Here is a 22,687-nt window from a genome sequence, read left to right on the forward strand (position 1 = left end):
CCTGGGAACTTTGGGTTTTCCGACCGCAGCTGTTGCCTGTCCTCCAGCTCCAGCCGAGCTCAGGTCTGCCCCAGGTCAACCAGGATTGCAGCCTGTGCACGGCCTGTCTCCGTTAGCATCAGCACCAGTCCCAGAACTTCTTTACAAGCTTTGGGATCGTCCAGAGTGTTCTCCAGGTCTGGTGGCTGTGCTGTGATTGACTTTTTAGGCAAAAGTCCACGGAGAGCGCCGCTTGCCAGGCTATATCTTTTTTGTTGTTATTGTTTGTTTTTGGTTTTAGAGCCAAGTGTCCACACAGATGTGGGGTGCTGTGTGAGTGCTCCCCTTGATAGTGGCAGCATGGGGCTGTTCAGATCACTTCTTGATGGGTACATGTGGTGAGGAGTCTTGTATGGGAATTGTATGGGAAACTATTGAGTGACCATAAGGCAGGCCAGGGAACAGAGCATGGATAAGCCGAGAGAAGGTTGGAAGGAGAGGGAGCACTTCCTGAGGTAAAGAAAGACGGAGATCTATGTGCCTGTTGTGTTGTATAAAGGGATGAGAGAGTTGGTGTGCTTGTTGATATATTTATTTCTCTCAGCTTGACCCAGTCCTAAGCATCTGGGAAGAGGGAATCTTAATGAAAAAAAAAAAAAACAACAAAAAAACAAAAAAAATTTCTGAGAGGCCTATTGGCCTATAGGCAAGCCTGTAAGGTATTGTCTTATGTAATAACTGATGTGGGGGTGCCCATCTCACCACGGGCAGACCGACCTAGGTGGTCCTAGGTTGTTGGACCAGAAAGCAGGCTGAATAAGCCATGGGGCGCAAGCCAGCAAGCAGCCTTTGTCTGTGTGTGACCAGACAGTTATGAGCTGAAATAAACCCTTTCCTCCCTATGCTGCTTTTGGTCATGGAGCATGACCATCAGGGACATGCCTGCTTTGGGGGTACTTGGGTTTTTCTGTTCTGTCCAAGGCCATTAAGCACTTTGCATGGGGCTAAGACTTGGGGGGCAGGGCAGACACTATTAGGATGAAGCCATAACACTGAGCTCAGGGAGCAACTAATTTACTGACCTGCTTTCTGTGAGGCATTTAAAGACAGCAGCCCGAGCTTTACCCTGCCTCCCTACCCCCAGCCTGAGGGGGAGACAGTAGATGGCCGGAGCACTGGTGTGTGGACGGCCAGGGCACTGGTGTGTGGACGGCTGGGGGCACTGGTGTGTGGACGGCTGGGGCACTAGTGTGTGGATGGCCGGGGCACTGGTGTGTGGACGGCTGGGGCACTGGTGTGTGGACGGCCGGGGCACTGGTGTGTGGACGGCTGGGGCACTGGTCTGTGGATTCTGTGCCAGCACAGTCTTGGTGCGAGGGCTGAACTAGTAACTCTTTTTAAGCCCTAATTGTTCAGACTTGGATATGAGGGAATTGATGGTGTTTGGCCTATAGACATTTGGACTTTTAGGGTTTGACTCTCAGCCTTCTGTAGAGAGAGAAAAGAAGGCAGGAGAGTGTGTATGTGTTTGCTTTTCTGGGCCAGAATGAATGTAGCTCTGCACCTCAGGAGTGGAATCACACTTGTTAACAGTGAGTGATGTAAACTGGGGAGTGAATGGGGAGAGGCGACCCCCTCCCCCTTAACAATGAAGCCATGTATGAATGGGGATTGAAGGGAGAGTTCATTGATAAATCTAAAGCCATATGGCAAATGACCACCCAAGAGACCCAATTGACTAAGTCATTGATTCGGGCCTAATGCATTTTTAATGGTCGCCCAGATGCGTTTCCTAATTACATCACCATGTGTTCCAGGATAAAGCATGAGTCATCCTCCAGCGATGAAGAGCACGCGGCTGCCAAGCCATCGAGTTCGAGCCACCTCTCGCTCTTGTCCAACGTCAGCTACAAAAAGACCCTGCGGCTCACGTCGGAGCAGCTGGTGAGTCTAGGGCTTTGTCGCAGGTCTGGGGGTCCCTTCTGCTTTCTGCTCCCACTTAGCCCTTCCTAGGACCTCTCACATGCTAGCACGCCCGCTGGTGACCTCACACCTCGCTTTGGTACCCTGTGTTTCCACCTGACTTTGTATCTGTTCAGATGGACTCTCCACATGACTTTGCATTCTGACTTGCTCTTTTTCTGACCTAGAAGGAGGAGACAGCTCTGACTGAGCCCGTTTATCCTCATTATCAGTGCCTGAGAGACTTTGTAATGTCTCTCCAGAGTGTTTTTGCTTTGAGAGAGATGCTTGTTAACCCAAACATATCTATAAAATTGATGGAAATCAAGCAGGTGTGAGGGGATTTAGGGAATTTTAGAAAGCAAAGGGTTCCCCCTCCTTCCTTCCCTCTGTGTGTGTGTGTGTGCGTGTGTATGTGTGTATGTGTTTTAATGAGGCCTTTCCCACCCTGGACTTCAGATTGTGATCATCCAGTGAGCAGATATTGCTGCTTTTCTATAAATAAAGTCTTGTGTATTTTGTAAGAATTTAGGGGAGCAGGCTTTGATAGGATGGTATTTAAATGGGCAAAGATGATTTCGTGTTTAGCCACATGCAGGGCTCTGGAGGACACGGAGGGACAACCTGTGGGTCTGTGTGGCCAGCTGCTGCGTCTCAGACTATACCAGCCAAGGCTCAAGACTGACCGACAGTGGTTTTGTTTGAATTTGGTCTGATGTGCTTGTGCCCAGGCTATATTTGTTATGGATTTAAAAGGCCTCTTTTTCCAATATGTGTCATTATGATAGTCGGCAAAACCACTCTTTTGAGGGAAACGTTTTTGCCTGTCTTACGTTTGTGTCCTCACATCAAGGTGCTTTACATTTCCTAGGTAATGTTGTGTGACGTAGGAGACTTCTGGTTGCCTGTCACTTATCAAAACACTCACTCTCTTAAGTACTGATCAAGCCAGCATCACGTTGAGAAGCAGAATGTCGTGTAAAGAGTGGCCGGTTCTCAGATGGGGCTAGAGAGGGCTGGGTTTGAGTAGGTTGTTCATCTGGCCCTGGAAAGAACTAGAGCCAGAAACAGAAGAGAGAACTTCGCAGAACTGCCAGGAGGTTCAGTTTAAAGCTGAAGTGTCGTCCTTATGGAATGGGAGGCAATGGCGCCTGACCAGACCCCGCGCAAGCACACACATTGTTCATGACTTTTTTTCTTTTTTCTTTTTTTCAGAAAAGCTTGAAGTTGAAGAACGGCCCCAATGATGTGGTGTTCAGTGTCACCACCCAGTACCAGGGCACCTGTCGCTGTGAGGGCACCATCTACCTGTGGGACTGGGACGACAAGGTCATCATCTCGGACATTGATGGGACCATCACCAGGTGGGCCTGACCGGGGTGCGGCCTGCAGCCGGCCTTCATCTTACTCTGAGGAGCAGCGTGGGACCCGGAGTGGTTTCTGCTGTAGCCAGAGCTGCACAGATGGGGCCATACCTTGGCCTCAGCAGCTTTTGCTAGGGCCGCGGCTTGTCTCTGTTTGGGCACCATTCCCCGACATGGTGGGATTTGGAGAATACTGTTGTAGGATGGTTAGCAGCCTTTTACTTGGGCTTGGCCCGCTCAGTCCTCAGCGCCGTGGCTCACCAGAGCCGTGCCTTAGCAGTGGCCTTGCTTGATTCCGTGAGCCTGAGGCTTTCTAAAATCCATGGATCTCATTCAGCCATTCACATTATTGTTTCTTGTGTTTTTTGTTTGTTTGTTTGTTTTGTTTTTCTGTCTTTGTGGGTGCACATGCATGTGTGCATGTGAGCATTGACCTCAGGGATCAACTTGAGATAGTCCGTTCTATCCTGCCACGTGAGGGCTGGGATTAAACTTAGGCCCTAGGCTTGGCAGCAAGCTCCTCTGCCCTCTGGGCCATCTTGCCAGCCCTCATTCGTACTGTTTTATTTGTTTGCTTGTTTTAAGGAAGTGTGAGCAGTGTGTCTAAGCCAAGTGGACATTTTCTTCCTCCCCTTGCAGTAACCCTTCGCTTTTGTTTTTCTTCATCTTTATTTAGATCTGATACTCTGGGTCACATTTTGCCCACACTGGGAAAGGATTGGACTCACCAGGGCATTGCAAAGCTATACCACAAAGTAAGCCAGTAAGTATACACGGTTCAATTCTCTGTTCCCATCTTGTAACTGCCAGGGTGTGAGCCCCCACTCAATATGCAGAATGTCTCCCACCAAGCATGGGGTAACATGAGTTTGGTGGGTGGGTGTGTCCCTGCAAGGAGAGGCAGTGAAGGGACAGTGATGGTGAAACTCCGTGTGCAAAGTGACTCCTGCCAGCTCCCAAAGGAAGCCTAGGTGGGTCAGAAATGTCTGGAAGACGGAAGGTGGAGGTGCTAAGGGAGGTCTGCTGAACACTCCCAGACAACAGCAAAGGCAGTCAGCATTTACATGCACTGTTTATAATCTAGAATATGTGTTTGGTTAAATAGAGAACATGCACATCTAGGGGGAGGCTGCCATGAAGTTTGGGTTCCAGAAATTGAAACTGGAATGACCCTGCGAGGCTGCCCTGTGCCCACAGCCTCCCATGGCTGGCCTGGGGTTTAGAGGCACTGATCTCCATTTGTGTGACACCGAGAATTTCATCTGTTTATAGCTGAAGGAAAGCAACAGTCCTGGAGGGCCAGGGGACCGAGTAATTCCTGGACAAGGTGGCAAGGGGTTGTTACACTGAGTAGACAGTGTTTAGTGAAGGGATGACCAGGTCCCACTGGCTGCAGGTGTCCTAGGTGGTTTCAGTGACAAGGTGACATTAAAGCCGGGTCTTCCTGGTTGAGCAGGGGCTCACAGAGGGAAGGTCCCCTTGGGCAGGCCTAGCCACGGGAAGAGACATTGAGATAGGAGTCGGTGCATGATAGCCTTAGGTGGGTGGGTAAAGACTAGATCTGGACAGGAGGGTAGAAAGCAGGTAGCAGAGGCCATGGGGCCAGGCTGCAGTCAAGCCTGGCTTTGAGGTAGAGCCTGCTTCCTTAAGGTGGCAGGTAAGATTGCCTTTCCCTTTTCTCCACAGCCGTGGTTCTCAACTGAGGGTAGCTTCGGGTCCCCCTTCCCCTCCACTGAATATACAGCACTGTCTAGAGACTTAGTTTGAGACAGGGATTGCTATGTAGTCCAGACCCACCTGGAACTCAGAAAATCTCTGCTTCTGTCTCCCAGGTGCTAAAATTGCAGGCACGAGTGACCATTCTTTAAGGCATTTTTAATTGTCATTACTGCATGCTCTGGGTGCCCAGTGGTGGGAAGCTGGGGATGCTGTCCCCGTCACACCGCACATAGCTATAGAGATTTTACATTTATCTGGCCCAGCCAAGATAACGGTGTGGAGGACTGTCCCAGTGTTTCTATTGCTGTGAAGAGACATCAGAACCTCATCAAGGAGAATATTTAATTGAGGCAGGCTTACAGTTTTAGAGGTTTAGTCCACTACTGTCATGGTGGGAAGCCTGGCAGCATGCAGGCAGACTTGATGCTGGAGAAGGAGCTGACAGTTCTATATCTTGATCTGCAGGCAGCAGAAGTGAATGTCATACTAGGTCTAGCTTGAGCTTCTGAGACCTCAAGGCCCGCCCCCACAGTGGCACACTTCCTCCAGCAAGGCCACCCCTTATGTAGTGCCACTCCCTATGGGCCTATGGGGGGCATTTTCATTCAAACCACCACAAGGACCCCAGGCTAAATGCTTGTCTTGGAAAATTTGATAGCGGTAAATCATTTAAAACTATTTATGGGCTAATTGTGGGCTTTGAAATTTTTAAATTTTTTTTTTTATCCTGCGTTGAGATGTCTGTCTGTGTGTGTTTGTGTGTGTGTGTGTCATTCCCAGACTGATTGTGGTGGTCAGGGGGCAGACAGCCTTCAAGAGTTGCTCTGTATTCTCTTTGAGGGCAGGGCCATGCTGAGCCCCGTCAACACCTCTGGCCAGCCTGGGCTATATGGAGGGCGGAGAGCACATAGCTGAGGAATGATAGGGAAAGCCTCAGACTTCACAGAGACGTGGACTGGACAGTCTGTGGTGGTATTGTTCTCATTGGTGGATGAGTCTTACCACCCTACACCACTCCAGCAATGTTACTCCATTCTTGTGCTTACTAAGGGCTCTGCAAACACTGCCCGTCTGTGGGAAGCATAGAGTGGTCTGGTTTGCCGAACAGGTGAATGAATGATGGCTTATTGTCAGGGAGTGCGGCTCTAGCTAGGACTTGGAGAGCTAGTCGGTGATGTAGTGAGAGACTTTCACATAAAGGCCACTTGGAGCTATGCCTTTCTTCCTAGGGCAGACAGAGCAAAAAGTTTTAGCCCATAATGTTCTTCAGGTTGGCTGGGTTGTATCTTTCAGGAATGGCTACAAGTTTCTCTATTGTTCTGCGCGTGCCATTGGGATGGCAGACATGACGAGGGGCTATCTGCATTGGGTCAACGAGAGGGGCACAGTGCTGCCCCAGGGGCCGCTCCTGCTCAGCCCCAGCAGCCTCTTCTCCGCCTTGCACAGGTACCGCCCTGCCAGCCCCCACTCCCACCCCCTGCACTGACTTGCTGGCCAGCCTTCTTCCTCTTCCTCATCACGAGCTTAGCAGAATGAGTCGCCTATTGGTCGGGAGACATGACTCAGCCGGGAACTGGTCTTAACCTTGCAAGTGTGAAGGAGGGTTTGAGCCCTAGAAGCCATGTGTGTATATTAAATCATAGAAGATTCCTCACATAAGGCACCAAGATGCAGTCACTTTGAATGCATTAACAATAAACTTCCCAGTAATGCGTTAGTCTTGCATTAATGAAAGAAATCATTCTTCTTGGTGTCATCTAATCAAGAATGATCCCGGATTTGATTTTTCCACTTCCTTCTCCCTGTATCTTCTTTCTGTCTTCTTGTCCTATGTCTGAGTCTGTGCCTGCCAGATTTGTGAGTCTCTCTCTGTTTGTTTATGTGAATGCATATATTCCTAACCAGGGGTTTCTGCTCTGTCTTCACTGAACAGCACAGAGAGCAGCACTTGAGGAAGGAGTGAGGGATACTTTATAGAAATGTTTAATGGAGCTTCGCAAGGGATTAAGTCACTGGTGCCAGCTGACCCGGACTAACCGGGATAACAAATATTTTTGTTTATTAAGCAATATCCAAACATTGTGTTCGACATTTATGGTCGATAAGATGACTATAAACCCCTGTTTTCGCTGTTTTTAAGAAATTATTGTTGTAACATACAAATATACACATGTAACGCTGGGTCAGAGGCATGGAAGAGTATGTAAATTAAGATTACAGCTATACATTAACTTAGACTGTAAAAAGTGATTACATGGGAACTCCAAAGCAGATAAGGTAGCTGTTACATTGTTCTCTTAAAGGCACAGATCAAACAAACAGACTGAGCACAGTAGGATGGCAGTCTTAAGTCTTACCTCCAGGTATATTAACTCTGGCTGTGAGATCCAGCAAAAGTCCCAGTGTCTTATGATATAAGAGATGTCATAATATGGCATCTCCATGTAAAAGAAAAGATGGGTGTAGTGGCAGAGACAGCCGATCCCTGGGCCTCACTGGTCACCCAGCCTTTCCCAGACCAGTGAACAACCTTGTCTGAAGAATACAATAGGTTGATAGCACCCGAGGAATGGCCCCTGAGGCTGACCTCCTACCTCCACACTTCACGCCCACACAGATGTGCATGCACACATACACACTCCAGAGCTGGCGTCTGTGAGCACGATCGTAGCCCAGTGCTTCCTTCCCACCCACAGGGGCATCCGAGCTATCAGACCCTGCTCTGCCCCGTGGCTTCTCCATTACAACATCCAAAGGTCTGTTAAGATTTGCAATAAACCTAGAGGCCAGTTTAGAGAGAATTAATAGCTCAGTATAATATAAATCATTCAATTCAAGAGTCTAGTCTGTTTATTAGGATTTTCTTCCCTATTATATTTCAATGAGTTTTTATAATTTTAGCCAAGAAGTCCCATCATATCTTTGTTATATGTAATTCTAGATTCTTGATGTTTACAAATTTAGTTAAAAATACTATTTATGTGATTATATTTTCACCTGTTTCTGATGCATAAACATCCATTGATTTTTGTATATTGCTATGTGTTTGTTTATTGACTTTTTTTTTTTTTATGCTGTCTTTTTTTTTTTTTTTTTTTTTTTTTATTTTTTTTTATTCGATATAATTTATTTACATTTCAAATGATTTCCCCTCTTCTAGCCCCCCCCACTCCCCGAAAGTCCCGAAAGCCCCCTTCTCTTCCCCTGTCCTCCCACCCACCCCTTCCCACTTCCCCGTTCTGGTTTTGCTGAATACTGTTTCACTGAGTCTTTCCAGAACCAGGGGCCACTCCTCCTTTCTTCTTGTACCTCATTTGATGTGTGGATTATGTTTTGGGTATTCCAGTTTTCTAGGTTAATATCCACTTATTAGTGAGTGCATACCATGATTCACCTTTTGAGTCTGGGTTACCTCACTTAGTATGATATTCTCTAGCTCCATCCATTTGCCTAAGAATTTCATGAATTCATTGGTTTATTGACTTTTAATAATCTTCCTAACTTCTTCTTTTGATAACTCACCCCCAGGCTCTGTCTCACTGGGACCTGTGGGATGGGTTTGTGTAAGGGTGCTTGCTGCCAAGCTGCTGAGCTAGATTTGATTCATGGGCACCCATGTGATGGGAGAAAACGGACTCCTGTAACTTGTCTTATGGTCTCTTTGTGATATGAATGTGTGCATGCATGTGTGTATATACAAATCAGCTCATCAGATAAAAATATAAGGATTATTTCTGCATAAATAATGACCCCTAAAATTCTAATTTTTATAGCTTTTATTTACCTTTCCTTCTGTTATTCTCTGGTTAACATTAGAATCTCAGTACTGAACAGCAGTGGTTCTGGAGACCATTGTTTTACTAGCCATAGGATGTCTGCATATGGGAGTGTCTTACCATAGAGCCCTGTTTTGGCCGGGGACTCAGTATGTAGACCATACTAACCCCTGAATTTTTGGCTATCTCCAGGCCTCTCTCTTCCCGTTCTGGGATTACAAGTGTTTGCCACCATGACCAGATTTTTGAAGTAGGTTTTCGAAAAAGTTTTTTCTATTCTTGATGTAAGAAATTTTATTATGGGGCTAGAGAGATGGCTCAGCAGTCCGTAGCCCTTGCTGCTCTTGCAGAGGACGTTCCTCCATTCTGCAATGCCCCTGCTTCCCCACATTGCCTCTCTGTGTTTACAGACGTCCCTGGAACTTTGCTGGGTGTTCACCTGTGAATGAGGCCCATGCTAACACAAACTTTTGTTTCTGAGGTTTCACCTTGACATGGCTGGTCCTTTGCATTTTCTTGTGCCAAGAGTGACATTCCTTCTGAGTTGTTTTTCTGGCTGCTGGGCCAACTTTATAGCTTGCACACTGAAAACTAGTTTTCAATTTTAAATTACTTCCTCTCTCTCTCTCTCTCTCTCTCTCTCTCTCTCTCTCTCTCTCTCTGTGTGTGTGTGTGTGTGTTTGTGTGTGTGTGTGTGTGTGCATGTGCCATGCTGTGCATGTGGAGGTCAGAGGAAGACACTCAGGAGGCAGTTCATCCACGGTGTGTGTTCTGGGGACCCACTCAGGTAGTCAGGGTTGGCAGCAAGTGTCCTTACCCACTCAGCAGCTGTGCTGGCTTTCAGAGCACGTCACTGCAATCTAGGCTTAAGCTCTCTCATGCTGACCACTTATTTGTTTGTTTTAATAGAGAAGTGATTGAAAAGAAGCCAGAAAAGTTCAAAGTCCAGTGTTTGACAGACATCAAAAACCTGTTTTTCCCAAACACAGAACCCTTCTATGCTGCTTTTGGGAACCGGCCTGCTGTAAGTACCCGAGGGCTCAGTGGAGCCACAGACACTGCTGTTGGTGCCAGCAGTTTCTATAAAGGCCTGGTTCCTTGGCAATGGGCAGCGAGCCTCATTCTAGGGTGAAGTGATCAAATCCCATCACACATGGCCTCTTTGAAGGCTGGCCAGTGACTTTGAAGCTGGTGACCTGGGCCACCACTTGCAAGTGCACATTACTTGTTAAATTAGTAAAACCAAGGACACCGGAGGTGCCGGGACCACCGTGCCAGCTCTACCTGACTGCAGTGTTGGGTCCAGCACCTCCAGCCTGAAGCATGCAGTGAGGTTTCCCTGGCTGAAGGAAATGTGTGGACATGGTGTGTTTGAAGCCTGCAGCAAAGACTCATGGGTAGAAGAAACTTTTGCTTGTGTATATGATCCACACTTGCTAGAAGGTTCTGTATACTGTAGAATACAGCTGGGTATTAACTACTCAGATAGAAAATTCTTCCTTTAAAACTGGTGGCAGATTATTATGAAATGAGAAAACAGGTTAGAATGCCAGCCAGCCTGGCAGGGGGCATGGGAGGTTAGCTCAGGTCCCAACTGAAGGAACTAAGGCCCAGGTAGAAAAGTCAGCTGAGTGTGTCCCCATCCCACCGAGGCTCGGTGTTAGTGAAGCTTGGATACTGTAACATTTGGGGAAAGATGGCGTGTGCTTGTTTGTACTGAACTCCCCACCTCCCTGACCTGTTACATCACCTCTTTTAAACACAGGATGTGTATTCCTACAAGCAAGTAGGCGTGTCCCTGAATAGGATCTTCACGGTCAACCCCAAGGGTGAGCTGGTGCAGGAGCATGCCAAGACCAACATCAGCTCGTGAGTATTATCTGCTCCCTGGGAACCAGACCCTCTACCACTGTCCCGACCCTTGCAGCCACTGCTACCTTTCTTTTGATCTTTGTGCATGTATGTGTGTGGACACGTGTATGTAGCACACATATGTGTATGTGTATGTGTTCATATCTATGGTGGCCAGAGGTCCATGCCAGGTGCTTTCCCTAATCACTCTTAATTTTTTGAGACAGAGTTTCTCACCGAACTTGGGGCTCACCGCTTGGCTAGTCTGAGTGCCCTGTGAGCTTCCAGGACCTTCCTGTGTCCAGTGCCCTAGCACTGGGTTGCAGGCATGAATGGAACCTGGCTTTTTATGTGCATGTTGAGAATCTCAAGTTCTCATGCCTTCAAGGAGGGCAATTGATCAATTGAGCCATCTCTCCAGGCCCTGTTTTAATCTTTTAATCCCTCTAAAAATAGAGTTCAGCTCCACATCTTTATTTTCCCACTTACTTTTTAGACACTTACAAAGAAGACAGATCCCTCAGGATGTAACGCTTAAACTAGAGGCTAGAGTCACATGCAGAATAGAACAGTATGAGTTCAGAAGCTAGACCTTCAGTTGCCCAAGTTAGGATGGTAACTGGAAATGTAACCCAAGTGGGCCGTGGGAGGTTATACGTTCTTTCTCAGGGTACTGGGGACGGAGGCCAGGACCCTAGGCATGCTGGGCCAGCACTGTCCTGTAGAGGTGACCTTCTCCGCTCTTGGCTTGCTGTTGTTTGCTTTGCTTTGTCTGAGACAGGATCTCACCGTGGATTCCAGGCTGGCCTTGAACTTTGCAATCCTCCTTCAGTCTCCCTGGTACTGGGATTCCAGGTGTACACCTGGCTGGTCTACTGTGGAGTGAGGCATTGTGGGCCACGCAGCATCACTCTTAGCCCTGCTTCATCTCCTGGCGTTCTCAGTTGTTAGCGAGAACCACTGTGTGCTTCCGCCTCGCAGGCACTGCCACTCTGCCTCACCCGTCCGCTGCAGAGGCTGTCTCTCTCTCTTTTAGTGTGGTCTGTGCCCAACTAGAAAACAGCCTCTGGCTTGAGTGATCCCTGCACTGTTGTTATAAGCTGGAAAGTTGAATCTGGGGAGTTGGATGTAAGATTCCTCCTGGTGTTTGCAAGCACCTCCCATGCTTTTTTTTTTTTTTTTTTGAGCTGGGCATGGTCACAACTCACACCTGTAATCCCAGCACCATGGGAAAGCAAAGGCAGGGGGATTGAAAGTCAGTTTGAAGCTAGCTGTAGGCGGCATAGTGAGTTCCAGCCTGGGTTTCTGAGAGAGACCACCAGGGTAGTTTCTCACTTTGAAGATGGGTGTTATTTTGCAACTAGTCTAGAGTCCAGTTTGACTAGAGCAGTTCCAGATGTGAGGGAACCCTGGTTTCCTGGTCAGACCTTCAAGCAGCACTCTAGGTGTGGGGAGAAGAGAAGGAACCCATACCCTTCTATCCTGTCAGCCAGGGACTTTCACTCAGCCTGCTGATGAGACCTGGTCCTCTGAGATGAATCCCATCTTCAGGAAGCATGCACACCAAGGCCTAGAACTTGACATGACCTTTTCTTTTAATTCTTATTTGTGTGTGTGTGTGTGTGTACACAGGATAGTGCGTCCTTATGCTATAGTGTGCATGTGGAAATCAGAGGACTGCTTCAGTGGAGGCCATTTTCTGCTTCCCCCTTTATGTGGGCCCCTGGGATTAGGCCTCTGGACTTTTGAGACAAGCACTTCTTTACTGGCTGAGCTATCTTGCTGGCCCTTGGGCGTGACTGGTCCTAGCCAAGCAGGTGTTCCCCCTCAGCTGGATGAACTGGAACATTTTTAGGTGAAGCCCCACTGGGTGGAGCGCTGAGCTCAGGGTTGTCTTCCATTCTCACCAGGGAATGTGCAGTCCTTGCTCCAGGCAGCCCCATGCCTGAAGGCTAGACTGGGCCACTCAGATGGAGCAGGCCCTGCTGCTGCCGCCAGGGCACGCGAGCCTCAGCAGCTTGGTTCTGGTACCTTCCACAGCCTGGCAGGGGACCCATAGGCACAAACTTCAGGCCAATAGGCCTTCAAGTCAGGAGGTATTTTACAATTTTGTTTGTTTGTTTTAGTCTCCAGGAAAGACATGGTTCTTGGTGTGTTATTGAGGGAGGTTCCCCTACTTTGTGGCGGCGCACAGTTTCTCACAAGTCTCTTGGAGGCCCTTTATTAAACACACACACAGCTTTATTGACTAAGTCATTTCATGCCTCAGAACATGCTAATTCCTGAAGTTTGGATTTTGGAAGCCCCTTTTGGTTCTCGGCATGAGTGGAGGGGCCCAGAGACTGTCAAACAGAAGTCTAGACTGTGCAGAGGAGGGCTGGGTGTGTCTGACTCACTGTGTGGAGGAGCCTGCAGGTGTCCCAGGCTGCTTCACAGAACTACTCTCCTCGTGCAGTGCAGGCTTTGGCTCTGGCTAGGCAGCATCTTCCTGATCGCACCCAAGGGCCCGCAAGAAATGCCCCGAGTAGGTAGGGAGTGCTGGGCCCCTGTGTGGTCCTGCCCCACACTGAGGATGAAGGGGTTGAAACTCAGGGAGGGCAGGATACTTTACCAGAGTCATGCAACACGTAAGGCTAGAGATGGCCTTGGGCTTGCTACCCACAGCCAGGGCTCTTTCCTGAAGTGTAGGTGACCCACGGAATGGTGAGTCTCCCATACACACAGCTGAATCACCGGGTGTGTTATTCTGTTTCTGATGTTAAGCAAGTGGCTTGGTTTTCATTTTCCTTCCTTTATGGTAGAGGAAGTCAGGGTGTGGAGACATCCAGGCCTCTCTGTGCCTGAGATCACACAGCTGGAAACAGGGCAGGATTGATGCCAGATCAGAACAAGGCCCTGTACCTTTGCACTGGGACTGGAGTATTCTCTGCTGCTTCAGAGATATGGTTTCCTGTGGTTCCTCCCCCATTCCCTGCACATGGTCTCTGTGGCAGGCAGGGACCCACCTCCGCCCCGTCCATCCCTTGTACCTCTGCTCAGGCTGTCTGTTCTTCATGAAGTCAGGCTTGGCATACCCTGTCTCCCCTTCTCGCTTCCAGTGAATTTCTAAGACTAGACTGGCTCTGCTCTAGTCAGGCAGAGTAGCTGGCTGCTTCCGGGGTTGGGGCAGTACACTCTTCCCCAGCCTGAGGCGCACCCAGAGTCTGGCATTGCCCATCATGTGTCAGGTATGTCTCCGTGGGCAATGACCCCACTGTTCTTTTACCTTCCAGGTATGTGCGGCTCTGTGAAGTGGTCGACCACGTCTTCCCATTGCTAAAGAGAAGCCATTCCTGTGACTTCCCCTGTTCAGACACTTTCAGTAACTTCACCTTTTGGAGAGAGCCACTGCCACCTTTTGAAAACCAGGACGTGCATTCAGCTTCAGCTTGATGCGACCGAGCATTAAAGGATAGGTTGTGGGGACCCTGGAGCTGCTGGGAAGGCTGATATGTGGCCATCTGCCTAAGAGAGAAGCATTTCTCCCTCGACTCGCTCGCTCGCTCGCCCCAGGGTGACACTTCTAAGCATGGAGGGCAGATAGAGGCTGCATCTCGTCCCATAGGCTGCAAGAGGATTGGGTGTGCTAGTGTGCAGAGCAGCCCTCAGCCTGGGTTTAGCACACGTAATGCTGAACCCTCCAGTCCAGTCTGCTCCAGCGATTAGTTAATGTGCAATACGGGCGATGACCCCTTAGCAGAGGTGGGCAGGCCACCTGAGAGCCGTCTCGGTATCGCTGCGCCCCCACCCCCCGGAACTCTGATGTGCATAATCATCGGTAGCATCAGGGGCACGTTACCCTGACAGTGACATCCATGCCACCTTCTGCACATAGGGATGCCTGTGTCCCGAGTCTAAGTGAAGGGAACATGGGCCTCGCGGGGTCTCAGCCTTGGCTTTGACTTTTTCGATGTTCCCTTGTGGTATTGCCAGCTTAGTGTCACTTTAGGCGATAAGCTCTTTAATTGCTTTGGTTGAAGGTCTTCAATGCAGCTGCACCTCTCCCGTTCCTCAGCTCAAGGCTGGGCTACTTATGCCTTAACGCATCTGCAGCAGGCATTTCCTCAGCGTGCACTGTCTAGCTCTCTAACTGCAATGCCTTACATTACAATGGTAGTCCCCAAGGCAGCGCCCATGGCGCCTCAGCACCTCTGCGTCCTGCTACCCAGCAAGGAGGCGCCACTAGTGTGGATTCGAACAGCATTTCCGCCAAATGGGAAGGATGCCGCTAAAGAAACTGTTTTTTTTTAAGAAACATGGTTTCCAGAAGTTAAATTATTTTCTTTGCAGACATTATTTATTACTTTACTGTCACTGGGCTGCTGTTGTGAGCATCCGAGCCAGATTGTTAGGCTTATAGCTGTCATGAATGCATTAAAAGTTAAGTGTGCTAGACAATCCAAAGAGCCTTATTCTGTGGATGCCACTCTGATCTGCAATCTCCAAGTCACAGATTTTTCTTAGTCCCCCCCCCCCAGTCTAAGGGCAAGAAAAAAAAAGTAATAATTAAAGTGTTGTTCTTTAAGCTGATAGAGGGTAGCTGTGAATTTTCTTAGAACAATGTGAAAAATGAAAGAAGTATTTTGGTAAAAGATTTTGCTTTACTTTGAAAGTATTATTTTTTTAAAGGGTGATTTACTCCAGAGACCTTTCTATTTAAATTTCATTGTTAGAGTTAGAGGAGACAGGAAAAAAAAAAAAGGAAAAAAAGAAAAAGAAGGATAGAAAGACGAGTTAAAGAAAAAAGCAGTAGAATAGACTGTTACTCTTTCTGTGAAAGAAAACCTAGAGTCACTGCCGTTGTAGTCACTTGGCTCTTTTAAGGTCGGATGTGGTCCACATAGTTCACAGGAATGGCCAATGGAAGGTAACTGTCATCTGCTGTGGGCGGGCGCCCACTGATGGAGAAACTCCGGACCTGGGGGTGTGGCTCCCTTCTGGGAGTCATGAAGGTCTCTAAGCATAGCTCTTCCTAGTTTATTCTCAAATGGCCTTCAGAGGCCATGGTAATCCTCCTGCCACCAGGGTGGTTTTGTGTGTATCTTGATTGCTGTGGACTGTGTATGAGCTCTGTGGCCCGCAGAGGGTCACAGCCGTCTCCCTCATGCCCAGGGGAAGCTTTGGAATCTTTTCGAGAGCCCTCTGCAGCCTGCTGTCCAGGTAGTTTTCTGACAGCATGCTAGGACTTGAGCAGGGTCTCTCTCTAACCAAGGCTGGTCTGCAAAGCCCCATCTCAGACATACAGCAGTCCTTCCACCTGCCTTGGGAACCTAGTCTTGATAGACCTTAAACTTCCCTGTCGCTCTACCCTGGAACAGAGCACACCTTCCACAAAACCACACTCTACGATCTCTGAAGTCCTTCGAGAGCCCCGTCCAGGCAGGGATACGGACACCTACTGTTAGGCTCCCTTGTGAGGCCCGAATGGGAGCTGCTTCTGTGCATATCCACTAAACCCCAGGGGCCCCAAGGTCATGTGCTAGCATACTGTATGAGCACCATACATTTCAGAGTTGCTCACGGACACGAGCGACTGCTCCACAGTGACACGTCCTCAGGTGGTGATCCCACATGACAAAGGAGGACACACCCGGCACACGGCAGAGACAGGCTTCTGCCATCTCAGACATGTTCCCTCTGGATTTCAGGTTCGGATCACTTCTGCAGTATATTTTATTTACAATGTTGGCTGTGCGTTTGCAAATGCCGGCGCGATGGTGAAAAAAAATCAATGTAATATTTCATTGTATTGTGCTTGATGCAAAGCTAGAAATTTCTGTAATAAACAAGATGGATGGAAGACTAATGAAAATCAGGTGTATGAACTTTAAATCATTTTTATAAGTTCTTAAGGTGCTCTTTTTTTTCTGGTTTCTTATATATAATACTTAGTCATTTCCTTGAAGGGGGAAAAAAAACCCTTAATGTGGGTTAGGGAGATGGATCAGACAGTGAGAGTACCTGTCGTGCCAGCATATCCCTGTTATCCATTTATGAAGCCTAATGACATAGTGTGCACTTGTTATACCAGTGTTGGGGAGATGAGGACAGGTAGACCCTTGGTGCTGGCTAGATGGTCTTAGTAGAATCCATAAGTCCCAGGTCCCAGTGTGAGACCCTTGTCTCAATAAATATGGTAGATTAAATCTGAGGAGGAATGATACTTGAGGTCCTGGCTTCTACACGAACGGGCATGCCAGTGCATGCACACCCATCCAAAGATCTGCACACAAATGGGCTGGGAACACACACACACACACAAAGGAATCCTTGTGGTTGTGAACCCTTCACTGTGGGAATAAATACCTCTTGTGTTGTTTGAGTTCATATAGGTATCACACCAACCCCATTTACTCCTGAGATATAAGAATGTGTCCTTTCCATTAAAGAGAATGCATGTGGTCCTTGCACAACCCACATTGGATGCTGACGTCGAGAGACCCGTTTGAGATACCTTGGCTCCTGCCTGGCCTGGAAGGACTGTTGAGGAGCCAGGAGGCACAGAAGAAGGTTCAGCACACAGTGCCTCACAGGTCCTGTTTGCCATGTGGGGTGTCCTCACCTCATAGCTACTGCCCCCCCCCCCCCCTTTAGACATTTGTCCTTAGTTTTTCATTTTGAAGGAATCCATCAAAGCCCTTGGCTAGTTTGAGCTGAGGTTGGTCATATCCTAGTGACACCGTATACTAGCAATGGCTGAAGGCTTCCTATAGATTGCTGTGTTGGCCTTGGTGATTATGGAGGGGATGGCAGAGTATCCTTTTTTTAAAATTTATTTTTATTGAATATTGTCTTCATTTACATTGCCAATGGTAAAACCTTTCCTGATATCCCCCTTCCCCTAAGAGCCCCCAACCCCTCTCCTTCCTCCTCCCCCCTGCCTCCATGTATATGCCTCTCTACCCAACACACTCCCTCCTCCCCCCACTTCGTTTTCCCTTTGTTTGCCTCTGTTGAGCCTTTACCTGACCAAGGACCATTCCTCCTACTGATGCCCAACAAGGCCTTCCTCTGCCACATTTTTGGCTGGAACCATGTGTGCCCCTTGGTTGATGGTTCAGTCCCTGGGAGTCTTGGGGCTTCTGGGTGGCCGACATCATTGTTCTTCCCACTGAGCCCTGTGATCTGAGGTCGCCACCATCTTGGCTCCTGTGACCAAACAGCCAGCTCAGCCAGGTGTGCAGGGAACAACAGAGTGACAGATCACCTGGGACACAGTCCTCCTGGGTTCCTCCTGCACGTAGGAGCTGGGCACCTCTACAGCTGTCTGGGCACGTATCCTGCAAGGGAGCATCTGACCTGCAGGGAGTCCCGCGGTTAGAGGGAGCCCTGCAGTCTGAGGTTGCCACCATCTTGGCTCCTGTGATCAAGCAGCCAGCTCAAAGAGTAGCATTCTTAAATGCTAAAGGCACTGCTGGGTAAAAACTGAGGAGTCCAAAATCCAACAGGTCCTTGGGTGTCTGCAAACTCAACACATGTTACAAAGCATAAGAAATACTTGGACATCGCCACAGATCTAAGCTGCCTGACTTCAGGATCTAAGGCTCTTTTATCTGAAATAACCAGTATAGACCTGTCTGTAGGACACTCATTCATATGTGCTTTCTTTGCCCTTTGACGACTTACTTCCATGGTGGTACCCAAGGCTCTCCTGTGTCCCTGCGGCTCACATCCCCTTGCAGACAGAATGACTTTTGGATGCTTAGACTTGCCCAGAGACAAGCTTTGTTCACTTGGGCATTTGAAGGCCTTGGTCTGGTTTCAAAGAGTAACATTCCCATTTTTCATCAGAAGCCAGGAACCAAGGGGGAGAGGGAGGCTGGTCTTAGCCATCAGCTCCAGGGCAGCTTTCGTGAAAGATGACACATAAATGACCCCTGTGCAGTCCTGGAATGGAATTGTCATAAAGTTTGAAACAAGTTCTGTGACTAAATCCTCTTCAGCAGGCCTATGGTCCCAACATCAGAGCTGAGACCTGTACCCCCATTCGACCATCTTGCTTTGTCCATTTGTGTTTTCTATCATGGTTCTGGAATGGGAACAACACTGCATCCATTCCCATGAACTAGGAGAGGTGACAGGCTCCCACAGTTTTTCAGCTTGCGTGGGGATTCCATTTCTGCCTTGTGAGTTGCAGGGATTACAGGTGGCCACCACATCTGGATTTTGCATGGGTTCTGGGGATCTCAATGTTGGACCTCTCACTTGTACAGCGAGTGCTTTATCCACTGAGCTATCTTACCAGCATCAGTTTCTCTGACAGGGTCTCATGAGGACAGCCTGGAACACTATAGCCAAGGATGTCTTAGAATTATGATCATTATTGCCACCTTTCCCCCCAAGTGCTGGGATTGCAGGAATGTGCCATTGTGACTGGCTTATTTGGTACTGGGAATTGAACCAGGGCTTCATGCATGCTAGGCAAGTCCATGTGCTACACCCCCAGCATAGCCTTTATAGGTGCATCCCTTCTTTCTGTCCTGTAGCATCTAGGAGGCTAATTGCTATCTCTTGAGGTACAGCCAGGCTTGGCCCCCCAAGGGAAGCAGAAGCTGACCAGAGAAGCTGACCCTGGAAGGCAGTGAAAGCCAGTGACCACAGGGGGGCACAGTTGGTTCTTGTTTGGGCGAATAGCCTTTCAAAGCAGCCTCTGCTTTGACAAAGGCCTTTCCCTGTAGTGCCAGGCGTGGAGACCAGCCAGCTAGTGGATTGGATTTGTGTGGAGGCAGGGGAATTTCTTAAGGGACTGATGTCCCTTGAATGAGCTCAATCTGAGGCCCAAATCCTCAAGTAAGCTTTTGAGGCCAGTCTGTTTAGATTTAAAATCTGTTCTTTGTGGCCCTGGAGGATAGGGGAGTTGGTTAAAAATACAAACCTTCAGGATCTTACCCTAGACTTACCGACCATAGCAGTGGACATGGGATTCTGAGAATATTTTAATAAGTCCCAGTGGGGTTTCAGATGCACTCACATGCTGTGGACCATGCAGCCCAGGCCCATGCTCACGTCTGTCATCTGGTCAGCTTAGGAATGCAGTCCCCTCAGGACTCCCCTCAGCTCCACCCTGCTTGCCCAAACCAGAGAAGCCTCTACAAAGAACACCTCACCTATTTCTATTAAAGGACTTTGGAGACCAAGCCACAGGTGCTTGCTTTAAGTCACAAGGTGATCTTGTGACCCTGTGGTAGGAGGTGTCCAGTCAGACCTGCCTTCCTGGGGGAACCTCAGATGGGAGCCACAAGCCTGGGAGGAGACAGCAGGTCTGGCAGCATAGGCAGAGTGAGAAAGCAGGGAACAGAGTAGAGGTGGATGTGCCCAGATTTCTAATGGTCTCCTCCTCCCTGAAATGGTTTGGAGCCTCGAGGAGCCTGTCCCAGTGCCAGCGATCTGTTCATTGGTGCAGGAAGTCCATTCAGCTCTGCATTACTTTTAATGCATTTTGCAAGCAATGGCCTCTTCCTGTGACTCACTCTGCCTTTTGTGCACCGGAGGTTGTGGTTGGAAGTTTCACTTCGGAAAGTAACCACCAGTGCCGCCTGCTTTCTCCCGAGGGCTGGAACCCCAACAAGTCACATGCATTTTGCAACAAAGAAATGTAAATGGAGGTGCAGCCGCTCCCATTTCTGCTCTGATTATAAAAACATCCTTTTCTGAGATGATCTGCAGAGCCAAGCTGAGAAGAAATGGTTTATATTTCCAAGTAACCCAGTCATTTCAGGACTTTGTGCTTTCTTTCCAGAATGTTCTTTGTCATCTTGATCATTTTTCAGGGTTATCTAAGAAACAAACATGAAAAACTAATACGAAAAGCAACCAACTAACCAACCAACCAACAACAACAAAATCAAACCAAATCCCCATCATTAGTTGATTGGATAATCCATCCCTTAGCTGACTGAAAGTGACTCAGATCTGGACCAAAGTTTGGGCTATCGGGCAGTGTAGAAATGATGATGATAATAGAATTGGTTGAATAATAAAGTGTATTTTGTCTGGTTCTTCCCCAGTGGTCAATTCCTGAGTCCTATATACATGTATTTCTTTGGATCAGCCAGTAAGAGCTAAGTGGGCAAATTCTCCAGAGCAATTTCTCCCTTAAGTTTAAAGACTCATCTTCAAAATGTTGTAGAGCTGAACCAAATTATCACCACTGCTATTATTTGTAAAGATATTTATGTGTATGAGTATTTTGAGGATATGTGTGTGTATATGTATGTGTTGTGCATATATATATATATATATATATTTCTATCATCTCTATCTCTGTCTCTATATCTCTCTATATATCTGCAGCTCAAATTGTTGCTACTATTTTGAGAAGGGTTTCATGTGTCTCAGGCTGGTCTGGAGCTATAACTTGCTATGTGACTGAGGACAACTTTGACCTTAGGATCTTCCTGCTTACCACCACCTCCATCACAGGTTATAGCACCACACTCAACTTATGCAGTGTTGGAAACAACTCAGGGCCTCATGCATGGGAGTCAATAACTCTAGCAAGTGAGATGCACCCCCAACCCCCCAACTTCAACATGCTTTTTTTTTTTTTTTTTTGGCTGTAATTCCTTTTGTGCACAGTTCTAGTCTCTTCAGCACCGCTAAAGCCCAAATGCACGTAGAATTAAGTGCAGCTGAGACTGTAGTCGGAGTTCCAGTTAGCATTAATGCTACCTTCTGAAAAGCTGATGTGGCCTTGTGAAATGATGCATTTGGATTTGGAGAAGATGCGTTTGATGTTTCATTTCTCGACTTGATTCTTTCAACTTCTTTCCAAGGGGGACAGTCACTTAAACCATCATCATTAAACGCTGACTTTTTTCCCAGTTAGGATGAACTGCATTATTCCCTGTTTATGTGGATGTTCTGCTGTTGGTGAAGTTGTGGGTTTTTTTTTTTTTCCATCTGGTGCTGGGGAAGGAACCCAGGGCCTGGTATGTATAAGGTGAGTGCTCTAAATTCTGATCTTTCTGTTGAACTAGCTTCCATCTGAGGTTGACATGAGACTTTTAAATATCTCCTTTGACCACCCAAGATGGATAATTGCTCCTCTCTCTGACACCTTGAAGATGAGAGAGAGGTTTCCTGCTTACTCTAATGTTAACTTGAATGGTTGACTTGACACAACCCAGAGTCATCTGAGAGGAGAACTCCAGCTAAGGAATTGCCCAGATCAGATTGACTTGTGAGCATGTCTGTGGGGGATGGTCCTAACTATTATTTTATGCAAAGGGACCTAGTCTTTTGTGGGTAGCTCTATCCCTAGGCAGGTGGGCCTGGGCTTTGGACCAAGCTGGCCTTGAACTCACAGAGATCTGTTTCTGCCTCCTGAGTGTTGGGATTAAAGGTATGCATCACCATGCCTGACTGAGACGCTTTTTTTTCTTCATTAAGAAAAAGAAAGAAACCAAAGGAAATCTAGCTGAGTGTGAGTCCAGGTGAGCCAGAGAGCCAGGAAGCATCTTTCCTCCATGGTATCTGCTTCAAGTTCCTGCTAGACATTCCTTCCTGACTTTCCTCAGCGATGGACTGTGACCTGTGACCTGGAAGTGAAAGTCCAATAAATACTTTCCGCTCCTAAGGTGGTGGTGGCTCCTTTCTTTCTTTCTTTCTTTCTTTCTTTCTTTCTTTCTTTCTTTCTTTCTTTCTTTCTTTCTGTCTGTCTGTCTTTCTTTCTTTCTTTCTTTCTTTCTTTCTTTCTTTCTTTCTTTCTTTCTTTCTGTCTTTCTTTCTTTCTTTCTTCTTTCTCCTTTCACAACAACAGAAAGGGAGCCCAGACACAGCCTCTAATGGCCCTGGTACAATTGGTACAATGCCAAGTACATCCTATGGACCAAAGCTGAGTGCTCCCACCAAGGAGAGCTCCTCCTCCAAGGAGAGAAGAGAATTCACAGCCAGGCGTGGCTGCTGGCACCTGCTATAAGGTAGAACATCTACCTGGTTAAAGGAGCTGACTGGGTGGGGCCTGGGGATGGATGGTCAGTAGTGCAGCTCTTGACT

At 47.9% G+C, this 22,687-nt stretch overlaps 1 protein-coding gene across 3 annotated transcripts in view; it reads left to right on the forward strand.

Moving 5' to 3' along the window:
* Nucleotides 1-16,496, forward strand: part of Lpin1 (lipin 1) — a 58,482-nt gene extending 41,986 nt beyond the window's left edge. For all 3 annotated transcript variants that reach the window (XM_052186072.1, XM_052186073.1, XM_052186074.1), the window contains 7 exons: nucleotides 1,797-1,923; nucleotides 3,157-3,305; nucleotides 3,982-4,068; nucleotides 6,318-6,470; nucleotides 9,710-9,824; nucleotides 10,566-10,669; nucleotides 13,924-16,496. In XM_052186072.1, coding sequence (XP_052042032.1) covers nucleotides 1,797-1,923; nucleotides 3,157-3,305; nucleotides 3,982-4,068; nucleotides 6,318-6,470; nucleotides 9,710-9,824; nucleotides 10,566-10,669; nucleotides 13,924-14,083 — 895 coding nt within the window. In that variant the 3' untranslated portion in view covers nucleotides 14,084-16,496. The remainder of the gene's footprint in view (nucleotides 1-1,796; nucleotides 1,924-3,156; nucleotides 3,306-3,981; nucleotides 4,069-6,317; nucleotides 6,471-9,709; nucleotides 9,825-10,565; nucleotides 10,670-13,923) is intronic.
* Nucleotides 16,497-22,687: the final 6,191 nt, after the last annotated feature.

This window comes from Apodemus sylvaticus, chromosome 6, assembly GCF_947179515.1.
Source record: "Apodemus sylvaticus chromosome 6, mApoSyl1.1, whole genome shotgun sequence".
NCBI classification, from domain to species: domain Eukaryota; kingdom Metazoa; phylum Chordata; class Mammalia; order Rodentia; family Muridae; genus Apodemus; species Apodemus sylvaticus.